This window comes from Scyliorhinus torazame, chromosome 6 (assembly GCF_047496885.1).
Source record: "Scyliorhinus torazame isolate Kashiwa2021f chromosome 6, sScyTor2.1, whole genome shotgun sequence".
NCBI lineage: Eukaryota > Metazoa > Chordata > Chondrichthyes > Carcharhiniformes > Scyliorhinidae > Scyliorhinus > Scyliorhinus torazame.
In genome coordinates this window covers 127,923,954-127,946,290 of record NC_092712.1, presented here as the reverse complement: position 1 = coordinate 127,946,290, position 22,337 = coordinate 127,923,954, and the positions used below count along the sequence as shown (strand labels likewise).

The following is a 22,337-nucleotide window of genomic DNA, read 5'->3' as shown; positions in this document are numbered from 1 at the left end:
AAAAACATTAACCCGCATGTTCACACAAACAAATGACAAAAAGGAATCAGGAATCACCCATTGTCGCCATTAACACACACAGCCCCCTACCCCCAACCCTCCCACCCACCCGCCCCAACTAATGTCGATGTTATCCAGTTCTTGAAAGTGCATAATGAATAATGCCCATGAATTGTAGAACCCCTCCATCCTTCCCCTCAGTTCAAACTTAAACTCCTCAAGAGTCAAGAATTCCAACAGGTCCCCCCGCCACCCCAGGGCACAGGGTGGAGAGGTTGCTCTCCAACCTATCAGGATCCACCTTCAGGCGATCAACGAGGCGAAGGCTACAACATCTGCCTCCGCACCCGTTTCCAACCCTGGCTGGTCCGACACCCCGAAATGGCCTCCCAGGGGTCCAGGTCCAGTTCCACGTGCACCACTTTAGAAATTACCCTAAAAACCTCCTTCCGGTAATCCTCCAGCTTACTCCTTCAAAGAATCGGCTCGTCCTCGCCCTCGTGAGGTGTGCTCTGTATACCACCTTCAGCTGTATCAGCCCCAACCTCGCACACGAGGTGGAGACATTCACTCTCCGGAGCACCTCACACCAGACCCCCTCCTCTATAACCTCTCCCAGCTCTTCCTCCCACTTTGCATTGATCCCTTCTAGTGGTGCCTTTTCCTCTTCCAAAATAGCTCCGTAAACCGCCGACACTACCCCCTTCTCCAGTCCCCCTGTCGTCAGCACCTCCTCCAGCAATATGGAGGCCGGCTCCACCGGGAAGCTCTGTATCTCCTTTCTGGCAAAATTTCGAACCTCCATGTATCTAAACATTTCCCCCTGCTCCAGCCCATACTTCGCTTCCAGCTCCTTCAATCCTGCAAACCGACCCCTAAGAAACAAATCTTTTAGTGTCTTAATCCCCTTCTCCTCCCATTTCTGAAAATTTCCATCCCACCTCACTGGCTCAAATCTGTGGTTCCCCCGAATCGGCATTTCCCTCGATCCTGCCCTCAACCCGAAGTGTTGGCGAAACTGCCTCCAAATTTTCAATGAAGCTATTATTACCGGACTCCCTGAGTATTTCCCCGGGGCCATCGGGAGCTGCGCTGTTGCTAGTGCTTTCAACCCCGACTCCCTGCACAAACTCTCCTCCATTCTGACCCACTCTGAATCAACCCCTCTGACCCAGCTCCGCACCTCCTCCACATTCGCCGGAGCAATTAATGGCCACCTTCATCAGGCCCAGTAGCAGACTTACAAGGAGATCCTCCTCCATCCTCACTGCCCCCCCCCCCCAACCCTCACCTGCCACCACATACCTGGTGACCAAAAGCCAGGACCATGGGGCTGAAGTGCACCAAACCTTGAGGAGTAACCCCTTCAGATAGTGAAAAAGGGACTGCAACCTTGTATATTCTACATAAGCATAGAGCATGGACTCCACTAGGCTGTAAAAAAACTCATATAGCCCGGGAGTCCATGAACTATCTTCATCTATGGTTGCATGGAACTGCTGCATGCGCCACCTGTTGATCTTCAACCTTACCAATGAAATTAACATAACATTAACAACTGGTAGAATCATGGAATCATAGAAGGTTTATGGCACAGTAAGAGACCACTTGGCCCATCGTCTCTGTGCCAGTGGAAAAAGGAGCCACCTAGCCTGAGCCCACTTTCCAGCATTTGGTCCATAGCCCTGGACATTGCAACACTTGAGGTCCATATCCAGACACCATGGGCTGGACTCTCCGCCCCGTCGTGCCACATTTCTGCCTCACTGTGCCGGCGGAATGCTCTGTTACGCCAGCCGGTCAATGGGGTTTCCCATTGTGGGGCATCCCCACGCCATCGGGAAACCCCCGGGCACTGGCAAAACGGAGCATCCCGCTGGCGGAGAATCCTGCCCAAGGTAAATGAGTTGTGTGTTTCTGCCTCTACTACCCTTTCAGGCAGCGAGTTCCAGACACTTGCAATCCTGTGGGTGAAAATATTTTTCCTCATCTCTCCTCTGATCTTTAAATCTAAGCCACTGACCTCTCTGCTAAAGTAAATAGGCTCTCCCCATCCATTCTATCCAGGCTCCTCAGAATTTTGTACATCTCAATTAAATCTCCCTCCAGCCCCCTTTGTACCAAGGAGAATAACCTTAACCTATCCAATCTTTCCTCCCAGCTGTGATTTTCTAGTCCTGGCAACATCCGTACAAATCTCGTCTGTATATCCCCTCTGGAATGAGGTGACCAGAACTGCACACAGTACTCAAGTTGTGGCCTAATTAATGTTTTATATAGTTCCAGCATATGATCCCTGCTCTTATATTCAATACTAGTCTCTACAGAACTGATATTACATTATTAGTGTGAAGCATGCGTATAAAGCCCAATTTTGTACTTTTAGTCAGCTAACTGGAAGTGAGCAATCATTACCCATCCTTCACTCAGAGAGGATTTTCAAGCCCATGAGCTTGATATTTATTTAAATCTTGCAAGTGAGTTGCAATTCCAGAACACATGCCCCCCTGCAGTTCTGGGCCAGCAGGTAGGTTGGTGGGTTGGGGTGATTGCGAGCAATGGACAGGGAGCCTGGTCACCAATGTCTACAATACATCTACGGAACCAGGAGGAGCATTTCCACCAACAAGTGGGGAGAAAAGTCAGCCCATGGACTTTTCTTTATGCCAGCAAATCCCTCACAGCCATTATATCATATAATGAGCAATATTTGACAACTAAACATATTAACAAATGAATGCTAGTACTTTAAAGCATGCTAAAGGCCATTCGGTTTACTATCCCTACTTTTTGCACTGCCCATGCATAATTTAACCTGATAACCTGCCTTTAGGCAGACCACCAGTAATATCAACTTGTCCTCTAACTTTAAAGCTTTGTGTATTTTAATCCCAAAGTTTCTCTACCCCTCTTTTACTGCTTTTAATGTTTTACTATTCAGTGTGTATCTTGCACTGCTTAATCTTCCTATGCAGATTTGGACTTCTGAAGCAGAAATACATACAGACTGGTGCTCACACTTGTCTCTTGACAAATAGCCTAATACATTTCAGGCATGCACATGCACTAATGGGAAACAATGTCCACCAATTTGAAGACATTGACCGAGCTTCTCCAAATGCTTATGCTTAGCGCTAAGATTGAGTTTGATGAGTACAAGAATCCCCATCCTAAACCAGATGGCAGCTTCTTTTCAATAATAACAATGATAATATTAATAATTCAACACCTTGAATTTGTATCGTTCCTTTAATGTAGGAAATTGCTGCCAAACTCTTCCCAGCAGCAGTACAAAACCAAACATGACACCAAGCCACATAATGAGATATTACAACAGGTGACCAAATGCTGGATCGAAGGGTAGGTTTTAAGCATTTCTTAAGGAAGCAGAGAGGTGGAGAGGTGTATAGAGGGAATTTCAAAGCTTAGGACCTCAGCAGCTGAAGCATGGCTGCCAATAGTGAAATGATTAGAACCAGGAATGCTCAAAAGACTACAATTAGAGGAGCGCCGAGATCGCAGAAGATGGCAGGGCTGGAGGAGATTACAGATATGGGAGGGGTGAGGCTATGGAGGGTGTTGAAAAGAAGAATGAGAGTTTTAAAATTGGGGTGTCATTTAACTGGGTTTCAACTCAGTCAGCAAGCAAAGAGGTGATGGGCAAACAGGACTTAATGCAAGTTAGCACTTGTTCAGCAGATTTTTGAATGGCCTCACATTTCTGGTGAGAAGAAAGTAATAGCCCGGTGAGAAATATATTGGAAGAGTCAAATATGAAGCAGCAAAGTCATAAATGAGAATTGAGGGACGAGGCACTGTTCTAGTCTTTTACTGAACAGGTAGAGATCTGAGAGAGGGAATGGGACACAATGACACCTGAGTTCCAAAGCCATTAATTTTTTTTAATAAACATTTTATTGAGGTATTTTTTGGTATTATAACAACAACACAATAAACAATGTACATGAAACTATAAACACAGTGCAAAAGCCGTCTCCCTACCTTGCAGGTCCCACCTTTATTAACCCCCCTACTCTAAGCTAAACTACCCGCCCCCCCCACCCCCGCTTCTGCTGACGATTAATGTTCCGCGAAGAAGTCGACGAATGGTTGCCATCTCCAGGCGAACCCTAACAGTGACCCTCTCAAGGTGAACTTGATTTTATTCAAACAGAGAAAGCTAGCCATGTCCGATAGCCAGGTCTCCGACTTCGGGGGCTTTGAGTCCCTCCAAGCTAATAGTATCCGTCTCCGGGCTACCAGGGAAGTGAAGACCAGAACGTCTGCCTCTTTTTCCTCCTTGACTCCCAGGTCTTCTTACAACCTAAAAATCGCCACCTCTGGACTCAGTGCCACCCTTGTTTTTAACACCGTGGACATGACATCTGCAAATCCCTGCCAAAATCCCCTATGCTTCGGACATGCCCAGATCATGTGGACATGGTTCGCTGGTCCTCTCGCACATTTTGCGCACCTGTCCTCCACCCCAAAAATCTGCTCATCCGGGCCACTGTCATGTGACCCGGTGAACGATCTTAAATTGTATCAGGCTGAGCCAATAGACCATCCTCTATCTCTCCTCCCAGCTCCTCCTCCCACTTGCACTTCAGCTCCTCGGTCTGCGTCTCCTCTGACCCCATAAGTTCCTTGTAAATGTCCGAGACCCTCCCTTCTCCTACCCACCGTCTGGAACCTACCCTGTCCTGAATCCCCCTTAGTGATAGGAGCGGGTAGGTTGACACATGTTTACGTAGGAAGTCTCGCACCTGCAGATACCTGAATTTGTTTCCCCTCGCCAACCCAAACTTCTCCTCCATACTCGGAAAGCTCCCCTCTATAAACATATCTCCCATCCTCTCAATCCCTGCTCTCCGCCATATCCGGAAGCCCCCATCCATACTTCTTGGGGCAAACTGGTGATTATTACAGATTGGAGACTAGACCGATACTCCCTCTGCTCCCACATGTCTCCTCCATTGCCCCCAGACTCTCAGGGCCGCCATCACCACGGGGCTGGTGGAGTACCGTGCCGGCGGGAATGGCAGAGGCGCAGTTGCCAACGCCCCCAAACTGGTGTCCTTGCGTGAAGCCGCCTCCATACGCTCCCATGCCGACCCCTCCCCCACCACCCACTTCATGATCATGGCAATATTCGCCGCCCAATAATAGTTACTAAAATTTGGCAGCGCCAGCCCGTCCTCCCCCCGGCTCTGCTCAATCATTACCTTCCTTACCCGCGGGGTCCTGCCCACCCAAACAAAGCCAGTGATCACTTTGTTGACCCATTTAAAGAAGGACCGCGGAATAAAGATGGGGAGACATTGAAACACGAACAGGAATCGCGGGAGGACCGTCATCTTCACCGTCTGCACCCTCCCAGCTAATGACAACGGGAGCGCGTCCCATCTCCGAAAATCGTCCTTCATTTGGTCTACTAGCCGGGCCAGATTTAATTTTTGCAGCCGGTCCCATTCCCGCACCACTTGAATGCCTAGGTACCTAAAGCTTCCCCCCACTAATCTAAACGGCAGCTCCCCCAATCGCCTCTCCTGTCTCCTCGCCTGGGCCGCAAACATCTCACTTTTCCCCATATTTAGCTTATACCCCGAAAACCGGCCAAATTCCCCTAGAATCTCCATGATTTCTTCCATCCCCTCTAATGGGTCCGATACATACAGGAGCAGGTCGTCTGCATAGAGCGAGACTCTGTGTCGTTGACCTGCAGGTAGTTCTGAATACATTTCCTTAGCCGCTCGCACACCCCTTCATCAGCCAAAAGTCCCACATCTAACCTCCATTGCGGACGCTGGTTACTGTCTTTACTAACCTGCAGGTCAACCCAGTGCGGAGCATGGTCTGAGATTTTGATCGCCGAGTACCCCGTGTCCACCACCCCTGCCAGTAAGGCCCTGCTCAAAATGAAGAAGTCGATCCGGGAGTACACTTTATGCACGTGTGAGTAGAAGGAGAACTCCTTCACCCTCGGCTGCCCAAATCTCCATGGATCCCCGCCCCCCCCCCCCCCCAGCTCCATGAACCCTTTTAGTTCCTTTGCCATTGCTGGCACCCTGCCCATTTTCGAGCTTGACTGGTCCAAGCCAGGGTCAATAACTGTGTTGAAGTCCCCTCCCATCACCAACCTGTGCGAGTCCAGGTCCGGTATCTTCCCCAGCATCCTCTTTATAAACATCCCCATCATCCCAATTTGGTGCATACACATTTACTAATACAACCTGCACCCCCTCCAGTTTCCCACTGACCATAATGTACCAGCCTCCCACATCCGAAACTATTCTACCCGCCGCAAACACCACCCGCTTATTGATCAGGATCGCGGCCCCTCTAGTCTTTGACTCCAGTCCCGAGTGAAAGACCTGACTGACCCAGCCTTTCCTCAATCTAATCTGGTCAGTTACTCTAAGGTGCATTTCCTGCAACATTACCACGTCCACCTTCAGTCCCCTAAGATGCGCGAGCACATGTGCCCTCTTGACCGGCCCATTTAACCCTCGAACATTCCAGGTGATCAGCCTAGTTGGGGGGCTCATTGCCGCCCCCCCTTCGCCGATCAGCCATCCCCTTTTTTGGGCCCGCCTCCAGCCCATGCTCCGCGCCTCCACCGGTCCGCCCCCAGGCAGCCTCCGCCCCCAACCTCCTCTCTGTGTCTTGGCCCAAGTCCCTCCTTCGTCAGCAGAACATTTTCCCCCCCTCCCCCCCCTAGTAACAACACTCTGTAACCCAATCCCTTTGCTAAACCAAACATATTCACACCCCCCCACTGCGCTTCCGTGAGCTAGCCCGCCCAGCTAGCTTGGTGGCCCCCATCCCTGGCGCCGAATAGTCTCCCACCTATTGTTCCCTCCCCCCCTCTGCCCCACTCATACAAACATACTCCAACATCAAACAAACCCCATACAATTGCCCAACAGAAAAACACCAAAATCTAAACAAGCACATCTCCATCCCCCAACAGTGCAAATGAAAATCTTAACTCACTCAGCTCTGCCACGGGTCCCAAATTAATACAGACGGCATTACAAACAGCTTCCACAAAACGAAAAACGAGAAACTTTTTTTTAAAAACAGAGAAACAAACAGAAAAAAAAGACATGAACCTTGTAGCAAAGTTCAAAAGTTCTCAGTCCACCAATTTTCCTTTTCACGAAGTCCAGCGCATCCTCAGGTGACTCGAAATAAAAATGCTGTTCCTCGTACGCGACCCAGAGACGGGCCGGATACAACAGTCCGAACTTCACGTTTTTCTTAAAAAGGATCGAACTAATCTGGTTGAAGCCTGCTCTTCTCCTGGCCACCTCCACACTCAGGTCTTGGTAGACCCGCAGGATACTGTTGTCCCACTTGCAGCTCTGTGTCTGCTTGGCCCACTGTAGAATGCGCTCCTTATCCAACTACCTGTGGAATCTCACCACCATTACCCTCGGGGGGTCTCCCGTTCATGGCTTCCTCGCGAGTGCTCTCTGAGCCCTGTCCACCTCCAAGTGTCGGGACAATGCCCCATCTCCCAGCAGCTTCTCAAACATGTCTGCGATGTATGCCCCAGCGTCCGCTCCTTCGGACCCCTCCGGGAGCCCAACGATGCTCAAGTTCCACCAGCGGGACCTATTCTCTAGGCCCTCCACCTTCTCCAGGAGCTTCTTCTGCTGGTCTCTCAGCATCCCCACCTCCAACTCCACCACAGTTTGATGTTCCTCCTGCTCAGCCAGCGCCTTCTCCACCTTCTGGATCGCCCGATCTTGGGTGTCCAATCTAAGCTCCAGCTGCTTAATCAACTCTTTTATCGGGTCCAAGCAGTCCCGTTTCTGCTTCGCAAAGTCTTCCTGAGTAACTTGCATCAGCTGCTCCATTGACCGCTGGGTCGACAAACCAGAGGTCCGGTCCTCCGCCATGCTGTTTCCCGCTGCAGCTTCAGCTCAAGCCTTCTCTGTCTTTCTGTTTCTGCCTTTACGAGCACTTCTAGTCCTTCTCTCCATGCACCGATGTGGGAATTCAGTTCATAATTGCCTCTGACACCAATTTTTCAAATCAAGTCCGGTAAAAAATCGGGGGAAAAGGTCCAAAAGTCCGACCCGAGCGGGAGCCACCAAATGTGCAACTTACTCCTTCACAGCCGCCACTGGAAGCGAACCAGAGCCATTAATTAGATATCAGCGCTATATTACATTTAAAGCTTAACTAGTTAAACTACTTAATATAACTACAAATTATCATCAAGTGGTATTTTTATACTTGAAACCCTAATTAGTTACACAAAATACAATAGAGATGGCAGGGCAGGTAATATGTTGCAGCTGCAGGAAGCGGGAGCTGGTGGACACCGGTGTGGTCCACAATGGTCAGATTTACAGTAAGTGTCTGCAGCTTTCCTTTTATTTATGCTCTCTCTGAACTCCTTAACTCTATTTCTCTAACTGAAACCTGTTGATGCAACTCCCTGTCCTTTCGCCAGTATGGGTGATTCATGCTTCATAAATCTCAGTCCCAGGTTCAATAATTCATGCTTGTCTCCACCTCCTTCTTCTCCTTTGAAGTCTCTTTGGTAGCCAACCTCTTTGTCCAAGATTTAGTCACCCCCTCCAAATGTTCCTGCTTAGGTTTGGTTCTATTTTCTTTATTAGACAAATGTGAAATGCTTTGCGATATCATTCTATGTTAAATGTGTCAAATTAGCTGAATGCCTTCCTCGTCGTGATTAGTTTGTGATTTATTTACCACTCAATCGCATGGCATTACAGATGTGGAGAAGGAGTGTGCCGGATGAAAGAATTTCAAGTTCTCGTCTAATACTGCAACATTTAATCAAGATCTACATTTGGACTGTAATAACTGATGCCTGGAATTCCCATCAACTTCTCCAGACCTCCGACCTCACCATGATAGAAGCTCTGGAGAAATGACAGAACCAACCATTTCTACTGCTTTGCTGGCTGTTTTGTCAAAGTCATGGTGTGAGATCGGGATAACTTTGCAGAAGATCTATTCACAGGCTACAGTAGGGTCACATGGCACTCTTCCCTTCTGGTGATGCCAAGCTGCTATTCCTTGAAGGTCAGATGTTTTCTATGGCCACACATACATTGTTTTTTCACTCTGTAAATTATCTTTGCTCATGGGTGACAACCAACACCAGTTCTGAGTAGCTTAAAAAAAAACTTACTTTCCCTTAACATCTTCCTCACAATTGTGCAATTTACATAAATAATTTTGTTCATCTTTCAAGTTGTAACAATCAGAAACAGGAGTGGAATCAAGTAACTATATTTTTCTTACTATTACTGACATGAGTTAAACTTGAAAACTGGGCTGAGTTCACAATTACTACTAGTTTGTAATGGTAGAGCGAACACCCTTTTTGTATTATTTTTACATTTCAAGAACAATGCCACATATTACTAGAATGTAAGAAAGGGTGACAAAGCCAAACTATTTTAAATCCCTTATGTTTGGGGAGGGGAGGGGCTAGTAAAACAAAACAAGCAGTATTTTACTGTGTATAGTTAATTGTAGATTATTCCAAGTAATGCCTTTGTGCAGCTTAGTTGAAACAAAAAACTCTACAAAGATAATCATTGCTTTGATGTTGAAGATTAGAGATGGGCGCATTTTAAAAGACAATCGTACCTGACAGCGTAAAATTGATCAGTCTCCGATTCCCCTGACCTTGAACAGCTTCTTCACTGGAAATAGTTTTAAAAACCTAGTCAGTAGGAAAAGAAGAAATAACAATCAATAATGAGATTCTTCCTCAAGGTACTCAAGACACAGAAAGTACCAAAGTTCAAATAGATAGAAACTATAGAAAAAAATCATTTGATTGCTCTCATTAGGAAATATATAAGGCATTGTACTTTAAATCCTGTCAGACTAATGGAAAAAATATCTTCCAGAGTTGCTTCAATAAAGAAATTACAGAGGTGATGAAATTCTTGATTAACTGAACAGAAATAACAAACACTGACCAGAATACACAACGATCTGTTTACTTCAAAATGTGTAATTTAAACCTTTTGAATGTTGCACTTAATTCAATATTCGGAGGACATGTCAGCTTCGACCATGTAACTAACTCCACAAGACTGTTGTGTTTTTATAATGATATAAACGCACCAATCAGTCATAAGGGATTGGGTAAACATGTTGTAGGTTCATTTATTTAAACTAGGCACATGAGAACACATGTACACAATGGAATATTTGAAGAGCAGCAGAGTTGTGTGTGCTGTGTTCTGCTCACAGGTCAGAGTGAAACTGCGACTGGATCACATGACACACTTCCCTTTTGCTGATGACATGCTGCTATCCCTTGAAGGTATATTACAACATCCCTTTTTCTTTAAAGATACTTCTCCCCCTTTCAAAAATGTATAACTATTTACAGTACATATTCATGTTTAATTACCATTTAATAATATAATAATAATCACTTATTGTCACAAGTAGGCTTCAATGAAGTTACTGTGAAAAGCCGCTGTTGTCATATTGCGGCGCCTGTTCAGGGAGGCCGGTACGGAAATTTGATAAGTATATAGAACTAATGAATCTATGGGTGTCTAAAACATAAAGGTAACCTGCTGGTATGCCCAGATCTTGTAATGGTAACTGTGTTTGAAGGCTTTCTTAATGGCTCACAGTGATCTGTGGGGTTCTCATTCTAGGATGTTGTTCCTGGTTGTATTTGGTATCTAGGACTAGAGGCAATAGGCTGTATGGTGGAATTAATATGATTTGTCCTTGGTTACATCTCACCGTTGCGCCTTTGTGTGTACTGACTTCATAGGATCTTGGTTCCAAATAAATCTTTGTCACTTCAATTAGTTGCCACGTATCTTCTTTGGGGGTTTGGATGTGAACTTGTCCTACTGTAAACAGTTCTGTACTCGCATTTTTATTGTGCATGTTGGTGATCTTCTCTTTCAGTTTAACACGTGCTCTATAGTTTCTGATAGTGTAGAATGGGTGAGAGTAGGTAAATTGGCTACACTGGTCTGCCAAACATTAGCTCTGCCTGAGATGAAATAGCTGTGATTAAAGGTTTCACTGTAATATATAGATCTTGCTGGGTCTGTCTATACTTGAGAATTGGGATTTCACTATGTGAATAATTTGCTCCGCTGGGCCGTTAGATCTAGTGTAAAGAGGAGAAGAAGTAGTGTGATTGATATTCCACTTCTCATACATATCCTGAAATAGCAAACCGATAAATTGCGGACCATTATCCATAATGAACTCTCTAGCCACACCAAATACAATTGTGCTTGACATATTGTACAACTGTTGAATAATGGGGTAATTGGTAAAGTAATCGTCAATTATAATGAAGTCTGTGCCATGGAGATGAAAGAGGTCGCAGTGATTTGAGATGAAAGATGGATCGGAACTTCATGTGGAATCAATGGTTCTTTGTGCTGACTGGGCATATGTTCTTGATATGCCTCATACTTCTTGACGATCACTTCAATGCCATTCTTCTCAATCAGCCAGTGGAATGTCTTTCTCGCAAATCTTCTCATCTGATCAATGCCCATGTTTGAATGATGAAGTTGTTGAAGAATGTCAGGTTGCAAAGCTGAGTTGTCAGCCTTTAAAAATGGCTCCCTGAGAGATGCCTATCTTGTCCTGGTAAGGCCAAAATTGTTCCATGTGTTCAAGGACGCGCTGAATTGAATCAATTACATTTTCTAAACGTGAAATCTTTCACCATTTCTTCTTTTAAACTCGTGTTGTGCAAAATGTACCAGATCAGTTGGTTGACTTGCATTCTCCTGAACGCGTAATGTTGTAGCCCCCTTGACACTGTCAATTTTATCGAAACATTTTGGATATTTTGATGTTGGATATTTTGATATTAGGTCATAACTGAGGTGATAGGAGTAATTTCTGAAGTTGATCTGCCATGTGATGTCTGACTAATTCCTTGGATTGTGACTAGTGCAAAGTCACAGAATGCCGGCAGACCTACATTTGCTCGGCCTCTCGTGTCACAGTGTATAACATTTGTGACATCCATGAGGATTGCCTGCACTTGCCATCCAGGACTACAGACCCCTGCACATGAAATTAGTGAACCGTAAAAGCACAATAGTAGGCTTTGCCATGGCCTTCCAAGTCTGTAGATACACGTCTTTTAGAATCTGCAGAGGGAAGTGTCATGATATGCACTCATGCACATAATGAGATACAGACAGGCAGTGACAGACACCCAGTACAGCCAATCAACACACAGGACAGAACACAACCAATCACCAGGCAGAACACTAGAAAGTGGTCTCCCACTATAAAACACACGAGGCACCAACACTCTGCCTCTTTCCACTGGTGACAACTGGAGTGAAAGTCAGGGTGTATGTATCAGTTAGCACCTTCTACACATGGCTCAGAGCTAGTCTGATCTAGTTAGTTATAGTTAGCACACTTAGATTAGTAGAGTGTCAAACACACAGCGCACTGTGTGCACTGCTTAACAAGTTCAATAAAACGTATTGAACCCACACCAGAATTTGGAGTCTACTTTCAAGTACAACTGCATCCAATTGCAGTCCATGGTACCCCTGGGTGATTAACACGACAGGAAGATGTTGGCACTTGCCGCTGTGTCAATCCAGGTAAGGCAGCAGTGCTAACCACTGTGCCATCGTGCCGCCCGGCACTGCACTTTAAGAAGGATGTTGAGACCTTGAAAAGGTGTAGAACACATTTATTCAAACTCCCTGAAAGTGGAAATAGTCCTCAGTAATCCAATAGTTTTCAAAAGGGAATGAGTTGAATACTTGGAAGATGGAAATTTTCCAGGGCTACTGGGAAAGAGGAGGATGGCGCTAGATGGATAACTCTACACAAGTGTCACAACAGGCACAGTGAACAGCTTCCTTCTGTGCTTTATCATTCTATAATTCAACAATAATTGAAAGATTATTAGCAGACATGCTGAGAAAAGCTGTAAACCTGAGTCTGTCACATTGGCATTGTTATCTGAACATTGCTCTGCTACATATGGCTCTTTACCACAAAGCCACAACACTCTGCCACGGCTCATTGTTCATGTTAGAAAACATTAATCTAGGAATTCGACAACAATGTATATGCAAATGTTTTATTTTAAAGCAAACAGACTGTTTTTAAAAAGTACAAAAGTTTTGACTCTGAGCCAGTTCTGTTGACATGGACCTGAGCCAGCGAAAGGAGATTCCCTTCTGCACTTCCTACCATTTATTATCAAATTATGTTCACTAGTTACACATCACAGATGGAGAGAAGTACTAAGACAATTATCCCAATTTTAACTTTGAATGGGTGGCTGGTGAAATGGTATCAGAAAGGGATTTTTAATACCCAAGTCTCATTATGATCACAGAGGTGGGTGACCCACTGATTGACTGGCATCATGAGGAACCCTATCCACTTTTCAAGCAGGCCAGTCTGAGGGCGGCAGTGTTGCATCTCTTTCTGGAAGATTGCACGTGGGAGTAGTGGAGGGTGAAAATGCTGAATGATGAGTTGCAGCAAACCCCCAGGCCTGAGTAACCTCTCTGGAGGTTTTACAGAAAAGAGGAGGGAATTTTCCTTTCCCGCTAGTGGGTGAAAACATCCCAAAACATCAAATGCACCTGGCATGGAGAGAACAATGGAGATTATCAGCTTCGGGAACATCTGGCCCTGGATGCAATGAAATGAAATGAAAATCGCTTATTGTCACAAGTAGGCTTCAAATGAAGTTACTGTGAAAAGCCCCTAGTCGCCACATTCCGGCGCCTGTTCGGGGAGGCTGGTATGGGAATCGAACCGTGCTGCTGGCCTGCCTTGGTCTGCTTTAAAAGCCAGCGATTTAGCCCAGTGTGCTAAACCAGCCCCTTTGTGCTAAACCAGCCCCTGACCATGCTGACAAAACTAGCAACTCTGTCAACACAGGGTTGGCTTCCTCCACATCACCATCAACAATTCTCTCCCATCTACAACATCCCACACCACTCTGCCCAAGGCCATAGTCATTCTAAACACATTCACACCTCTAGCACTGGCATTAGTAGCACTCGCTATATATCACTTGATATAGTTTGTACAATCAGAAACTCCTCTTATGGCAACTTCCTCACTGCACATTCCAGAAATGGGTATTCCATTCAAAACATCATTATCCAGATTCCATTTTGCTTTCTCTCACTCTCAGCATCTGCACAGCAAACAGAAGTCCCGCACATCTGCATTCGCCCTCTTGGACGGCACCCACTAATAATTGTCCTCTCACTGTAGAATAAGTCATCACAAAAGACCATAAAGCATAGGAGCAGAATTTTGGCCACTCGCCCCATCACATCTGCGCCGCTATTCAATCATCGCTGATATTTTTCTCATCCCCATTCTCCTGCCTTCTCCCCATAACTTCTGATCCCCTTATTAATTAATACCACGGAGAGGAGTAAAACTACCAATAACACCATGAACCTTTCTTGAGCTGGAGCAGAAAGAACTGGAAATCAATTATGCTTTGAGAGCAGATAAAATAAGAGTTGTTCAGGTCAAGGCTTCGCTGAATTGACATACCTTGCTGAACCTTTGAAAACACACACTACATCAAGCTGCATTGTGATGCCTGTCAGCTGCTAGTGTCCAGTCTCTCAGTGTTATCTAAACTCTTGTCCTTTTATCTTTTCTCCACGTCCTTCACTGGAGCTGAAGCCCACAGAAAAAACTCACCTCAGACAAGGTGAATTCCTCTGAGGAATCACGTTTCCCACTCACAAGTGCAGAGACTAAAATCCTGGCTGGGTTACAGAATGTATTTGTGGTGTTTTCTGGTGGTGAAACAGACAGCAGGTAACGGTGGCAGGAAAGCCCAAGGGTGAGCCGTTCTCCCAGCTCTACTGAAGAAGATGGAGGTTCTGGGGGCGATTCTCCGATATTGAGGCCAAGTGTTCGCGCCGTCGTGAATGCCGTCTCGTTTCACGACGGCGCGAACAGGGCCCGGGCACGACCTATTCTGGCCCCCGCAGGGGGCCAGCACGGCGCTGGAGCGGTTCACGCCGCTCCAGCCTCCTTACACGGCGCCAAATGGACGCCGCGCGAACCCGCGCATGCGCAGCTGGGCCGCGCCATCCTGCACATGCGCGGGGAACTTCTTACACGCGCTGGCCCCGACCCAACATGGGGTTGGTGTTCAGGGGCCGGCCGCGGCCGATCGGTGGGCCCCGATCGCGGGCCAGACCCCATCGGAGGGGTGAAGGAGCCTCCCCCCACAGACTGCCCCCCGAGCGTTCCCGCCGGCAGCGACCAGGAGTGAACAGCGCCGGCGGGACTCTGTCGTGTCGGAGCGGCCGCTCGGCCCATTCGGGCCGGCGCAAATGGCGCCGATTCCCCGCACCTCGGAGAATCGCTCGTGGCGTCGTGGCGCGGTTGTGGCGATTCTCCAGCCCGGCGCGGGGCTCGGAGAATCGCCCCCATGAACTTTGTAAACCCAGCTAGGAGATGAAAACCATTTGCTTAACGCACGCAGCTAAATCAAGTATTTCAAGACCTTCCAGGGAGTTCCAGCATCATGGCTACAAATATGGAGGAGCCACTTCCAGTCTGTGTGACACCATCTCCCATGGCATCTCATAGAATCATAGACGTTTACAGCATGGAAACAAGCCCTTCGGCCCAACCAGTCCATGCCGCCCAGTTTTTACCATTAAGCTAGTCCCAGTTGCCCGCACTTGGCCCATAACCCTCTATACCCATCTTACCCATGTAACTATCTAAATGATTTTTAAAAGACACAATTGTACCCGCCTCTACTACTACCTCTGGCAGCACAAAAATGAAGTTACTGTGAAAAGCCCCTAGTCACCACATTCCAGCACCTGTTCGGGGAGGCTGTTACGGGAATTGAACCGTGCTACTGACCTGCCTCAGTCTGCTTTCAAAGCCAGCGATTTAGCCCTGTGCTAAACTGCCCCACTTGGAGAGTGTGACCAGTCCCATCCCCATGGTAGATGTAGCTAGGCTCTCAAAACACGAGTAAACGTTCATAACCTTTGCAGCTTTGATAGAAACCACAGATGCAAATGACTTGGTTTATTCCCCCCTTGAAAGGTCTGTTCATTTGCATGTGCTCTTGTTAATATAGACAATTAACCAGTGACATTTTCCTAAGCACAGTAATATTTGTACTGTTTGACAGCTAACATTTCCAAGTCCCTCTTTGTAATGTTTCGGTTTCTGTCGGAATTGAGACAACTAACCTTAATCAATTCCGATATCATTGTTCAGCTCATTTTACACATGTTTCAGGAAATATGATAAGTTCATCAACAAAAGTGAACATAACTGAGCGAAAAACAAATTGTTATTTAGCTTATTGTATAACTGATACATTATTCTGTTTTCTCCCCCACATAACGGTGCACATTTTGCACTATTTTATAAACAATGAGAAGAGCTGGTTAAAGATTAAGTAAGTTCATCTATCAAAGCAAAGATATACAGCAACTAATAGTTGTGGATGTCCTGTGCATGTTTGCCCTTTGCTGGTATTACACAGAAATGTAGAGCATGTTTTTTTCTTAACAGGAAGTGGTAGTTTGAGCAAAACTTCCAGCACTGACTTTCATAAGGACACTGGGTTTCCACACCGAGTAAAATAAATAACTTAGTTTTATTCACAATAGCAACATGTACACTACCTGTGTTCCTTCTCTCTGGTCGGTACCTTACTGGCCGACCTTTTATACAATGGTTAATAGAGTTCCCCTGCCCTTTGGCAGGGGAGCTTACACTCTGCAAGGGCCATGAGGAAGATAATCATACCCCCCCAACTGTAAGTCCCGTGTGGGATATTACACTGGCCAAATCTGGAATTACTCCTGCAGTCGATGTTAAAAGCAAACTTAATTAGGTTATGGCACACCTTGTGAATATTATAAAGGCCATATTTGAAAACTACAATCAACACATTCAAAGAACAAAGAACAATACAGCACAGGGACAGGCTCTTCGGCCCTCCAAGCCTGTGCTGATCATGATACCAACTTCGGCCAAAACCTGAGCACTTCCTTAAAAGTTCAGTTAGCTTGTAGCCCACCTTCATTTTTTGGAAGTGGGAGAAGATGAGGACAGTGAAATGCGGGTTTATGGATCTTCCAACTAACAAAATTAAACATTGAAAACATGAATTGCTAAGAAGAGGATGCAGCAAGGCATTAGTGCATTATGGAATGTGAAGATCAGCTCTAAATTAGTCTTACCTCACCGATGGTAGCTCAGCCTGTGAGAGCTGATGTTAACCATATGCAACCATGGGTTGCATCCTTTTGCCATTCTTAATATTCCACACTTTGCCAGTGCCCTTCCCAGTCCTGAATAGTAAGAAGAGGCCCAGGGCAGCACGGTGGCACAATGGTTAGCACTGCTGCCTCACAGCTCCAGGGATCGGGTTCAATTCCGGCCTCGAGTGACTGTGTGGATTTTACACTTTCTCCCCGTGTTTGCATGGGTTTCCTCCGGTTGCTCCGGCTTCCTCCCACAGCCCAAAGATGTGCAGGTTAGGTGGATTGGCCATGATAAATTGCCCCTAGTGTCCAAAAGATTAGGTCGGGTGACGAGGATAGGGCGGGAGCGTGGGCTTAAGCAGAGTGCTCTTTCCATGGGCTGGCGCAGACTCAATGGACCAAATGGCCTCCTTCTGCACTGTAAATTCTATGAGTCCAAAATGAAGACATTTTTACCCACAAAATAATTTTTTCTGCTACTAGTAGCATTGCCTCTGGTTTTCAGCTATAAGAAAGTCAAACTCATATCACAGTTATGCTATGAGAAGAACTGTTTTTGTTTGCAATAAAGGATTGACTATGCAACCAGATAAAACAAACCAAATATAATTGTTTGAACATTTGATCAAACACTTTCAGAGCAGACCACTATAACAGCAAATGGTATTGTAGTAATGCAGACATTTATTGATGACATTGCAAAGAATGGTATCGCACCAATCACTGTTGGCAGGTGTTTTATTTCCAACATCCAAGAAATACAATTGTAGCTAAATGAAATAAGGGGTAGCACAGAGCTGAGGGAGTGGTGCACTGTCAGAGGGGCAACTTCTTGGATGAGAAGTTAAGCCAACACTCTAATGTCTGCTCAGGACAATATAAATTCTCTGTGTTGTCCGGTCTAACGTGCAACCTTCTGCCAAAACCACCAAAACAGATTATCTGGTCATTTATCTCACTGGGCACAAATGTGCTGCTATGTTTGGCTACATAACAGGCACTCTGACAAAAGAGTCATTTAATCATTATGAAGCGCGTTGGAGTGTGAAAGTGGGAAAGGCACTATATAAAGAAAAGTTTCAATAAAATCGGAGGAAATTGCAATCTTCCAGAAAGGTTTGAGTTACATTTCTTATTGCAGTTATTTCTGATTGGCTTATTCATCAGCTGCAAGGTGGAGTGAGTTTTTTGTGTGACTTTGATCATGAATGACCCTAGAGATTAGAAACGCTGGCCACGCCAGCAGCATTCATATCCCATGAAATCATTTTCTTTTAAGTTGAGAGTGTTTGTATTGTTAACATGCCATTATACGTTCTGAGAGGGAATCGAGACTGTAAGGAATATGTCTCTTTTTCGATATGAGGGTGGAGGGAATAGGAGCTTTGGTTTGTCATTGCCTTGAGGGAGGTTATTACAGGACCAGGGTGTCCACTGGCACCCCCAAAGTGACAATAGCCTTTCTAAAAAGTGAGTGAAGACTCTTGAGGGTGGTTCAGACCTCAAGACTAATTGTTAATCCACTGGCAGGATCAGATGGGGAAAAAGTGAAGAGATATGTGGTTTCGGTTAGGGAGCATATTCCCCAAGAATGGTTGCCGGAATTTTAGGATTAGCGGTCTTGGACTGTAACAATTGGACAGCATCAGTCAGAGAGGAACAAGAGTAACTGGATTTTCATGAAATCAGGAAGACCTTCAGAGACCTTTAAAAATGATGGACGGACCCGATTCTGTTGTATTCACTTGCATTGCCAGAGCCCCTCATTTATGCTGGTGCAGGAGCACCCTCCACTCTAGAGCTGATCAGTGCCACTGCAGGAGTAGGCATCTCCTAGCCTCCCTGTAATTTCTGTGGAGTTGGACCAGCTTTGTGGTTCACCGCCCCTGAGTGGTGTCATGAACCATAGTCTGGATACAGGAACCTTCTGAAAATCTTCCCTATGCCTCCCGTACCAACTCATGTTCCTCCACCTAGCATGCTTAATGAAGCTTGGCTGACAGCCGAGACTTCCAGTAGTTGGTTAAAACAGGTACACACAAGGGAAAACATGGCTTGATTGAAAGCTCTTCTTCTTAGATCTATTTTGTCAATAGCACAATGCTTATTTACACATGGAAAAGATGTGCTAGGCACTTATAATTTCTGTTATTAATATTCATTGTCTTGTTGACTGTCACTTTTACAGTGTTGTAGAAACACCAGTTTTTTTAAAGAAGGTTATGAATGGCTTTTTTAAAGCTTTTCCACACACGCCATTGTTACTATATAGTTCATTGGTTCAGAGCAGTGTATACTGGGTGAAATGGTATTAAAGTGCTATGAGCTGGCATGGAGGGTATATGGGGCTATTAGGGTGGGTGAAGGAGCATCTGTTAGCATGGAGGGTATGAGAGGCCATTGGGGGTTGGGCTGGGGGCATAGCATACAATGCAATAGATGGGGCATAGTGGTAGATGGTGAGAGATGTGAGGGCCTAAAATTTAACAGAGGTGAGACTTTTAAATAACAAATGGGAAAATGGTGCAAGGGAAAAGGAAGTGAGATTGGGACAGACAAGTAACAAAACTGAAGATGTATCCCGAGGAGATGCAAGCAACAACAGCAGAACCGTTGAGGGGGAGGGAAGCATGTAAAATCTGTGAAGGGAATGTGGCAGGGAAAATGCACCATACATCAATGGTGGATCGCTACCAAAAACACCAACCAAATCCTTCTCCAATTTCTGCAGCTAAGGTGGAACCCTCCTTTAGCACCCACTCTCTGAGAAAAGGTTTATGAAACTCAATGTTAAGGCCAGAAAGCTACTAAGTGCTGACTGCTAAAGTTTCAGTGAACATAAATACCTGCAAAATTGGGCTCCATAAGTGCCTGTAGCTTTGGTGGTCTGGGGCCCAGTTTTTAATACCAAAATGGCATCTGCACCGTACATGCACAATTTTGGTGCAAACCATCATGACCATCGCCTTGGTGAGAGCATAATAATAATAATCTTTATTGTCACAAATAGGCATACATTAACACTGCAATGAAGTTACTGTGAAAAGTCCCTATTTGCCACATTCCGGCACTTGTTCGGGTACACAGAGGGAGAATTCAGAATGTCCAAATTACCTAACAGCACGTCTTTTGGGACTTGTGGGAGGAAACCGGAGTAAACCCACGCAGACACGGAGAGAACGTGCAGACTCCACACAGACAGTGACCCAAGCCGGAATCGAACCTGGGATCCTGGCGCTGTGAAGCCATAGTGCTAACCACTATGCTAACGTTGTGCCCATGCTGTGCATTAGCACAGGTGTTAAGGGCAGGCACCCAAAGTACACATAGTGGGAACATTGTGATGTCAGTCAACATACAATACTGATTTGAATGTTGCCATTTTCAATCTCACCATTTCATCTTAAAAATGCACTGTTGAGCATGTGTTCAGAATCTGGAAGGACCCCTGCTCCCCCACCCCCTGCCCCTCACCAGCCCCATCTTGTGAAAGCATTATTCAAATAAATCATTAATTCCTTTTAAGTTAGTTGCTGATTGATTTCCACTTCCCCTGCCTCAGTTTCTTGAAGTGCTGTTGATTTTCTGCAGCTGCTTTTAGTTGATGAAGTTGACAATGCTGCACATAGAAAAGGCTTTGCTTCTGACTTCACTGGTCTGGTCAGGCCATTTGGGTACTGTACTTCCATCCTCCTTGGTCTGCAGCTTGACAGGGAGATTGAGTAGAGGCAGCACAGAGGAGGGCAAGCTTCTGGAAAGGGAGCAGGAGAGAAGAGCAGAAGGCCTTATCCTCCTCGGGGTTTTTAAGGAGCCTTCTCTAATCTACACCTAAACCAGGAACAGTGGGGAGAGTTTTGCCAGGGATCCATGGAGGTGAGTTTGGAGACGGGGTGGTCAGGAAAATTATGCTGGTTTATCGATGTGAGAAACATTTTCAATTCTTATTTTAGCATCAGTGTTCTCAAATGGAAGGGAAGGAGTCCGATACATGACTGCATCATGGAATTTACATAGAAACATAGAAAATAGCAGCAGCAGGGGGCCATTCGACCCTTCGAGCATGCTCCGTCATTCATTATGATCATGACTGATCATCTATCTCAATAGCCTAATTCCATCCTTTTATCCCATTTGCCCCAAGTGGTTCTTAAAAACATGCAACGTTTTGGCCTCAACTAATTCCACAGGCTCACCACTCTCTGATTGAAGACATTTCTCCTTATCTCAGTCCTAAATGGTCAACCATGTATCCTCAGGCTCTGACCCCTGGTTCTGGACACACCCACCATCAGGAACATCCTTCTTGCATCTATCCTGTCTAGTTCTGTTAGAATTTTCTAGGTTTCTATGAGAACCTCCCTCATTCTTCTGAACTCCAGCGAATGCAATCCTAACCGACTCAATCTCTCCTCATACGTCAGTCCCGCCATCCCAGGAATCAGTCTGGTAAACTTTCACTGCACTCCCTCTATAGCAAGAACATCCTTCCTCAGATATGGAGGCCAAAACTGCACACACTATTCCAGGTGTGGCCTCACCAAGGCCCTGTATAATTGCAGCAAGACATCCCTGCTCCTGTACTTGAATCCTCTCGCAATGAAGCCCAACATACCATTTTCTTTCTTTACCGTCTGCTGTACCTGCATGCGTACCTTCAGCGACTGGTGTACGAGGACATCCGGGTCTCGTTGCAAATTTCCCTCTCCTAATTTATTTTGTATGTTTAAAATTTGCTCAACCCTTAAGGCTAGTCTAATTTGCAGACATGTTTCCTTTACAGAAAGAATAAATCATCAATGGAATCCTGGGTGAAGAATAAAGCTATTGGTTGTTCCGTGGTCGCAGGTGATTAAATAGCTCTGTGTGCTAAAGCCCAGTATCACAGATGAAAGCATTTGCATGCAGAATTAGATTTTCCACAGTTTCCCCCTCAACTGGAGTTTCAGTGCACAAACTGAAAATGTGTTTTCGTTTGGACTTTGGGATCAACACAAACTGAACAGAGAATAAACCAGTGGAAGCATTTCTAGAATCAATCCAATGGAGGGTGTGAGGATGCATATTCTTATCTTCTAC

General features: G+C 45.7%; 1 protein-coding gene across 4 annotated transcripts in view; it reads right to left on the bottom strand.

Moving 5' to 3' along the window:
- The window catches only part of LOC140425013 (E3 ubiquitin-protein ligase HECW1-like), an 856,744-nt gene that overhangs the window by 479,712 nt on the left and 354,695 nt on the right, over window positions 1-22,337 (bottom strand). For all 4 annotated transcript variants that reach the window (XM_072508780.1, XM_072508779.1, XM_072508783.1 and 1 more), the window contains one exon: window positions 9,640-9,715. In XM_072508780.1, coding sequence (XP_072364881.1) covers window positions 9,640-9,715 — 76 coding nt within the window. The remainder of the gene's footprint in view (window positions 1-9,639; window positions 9,716-22,337) is intronic.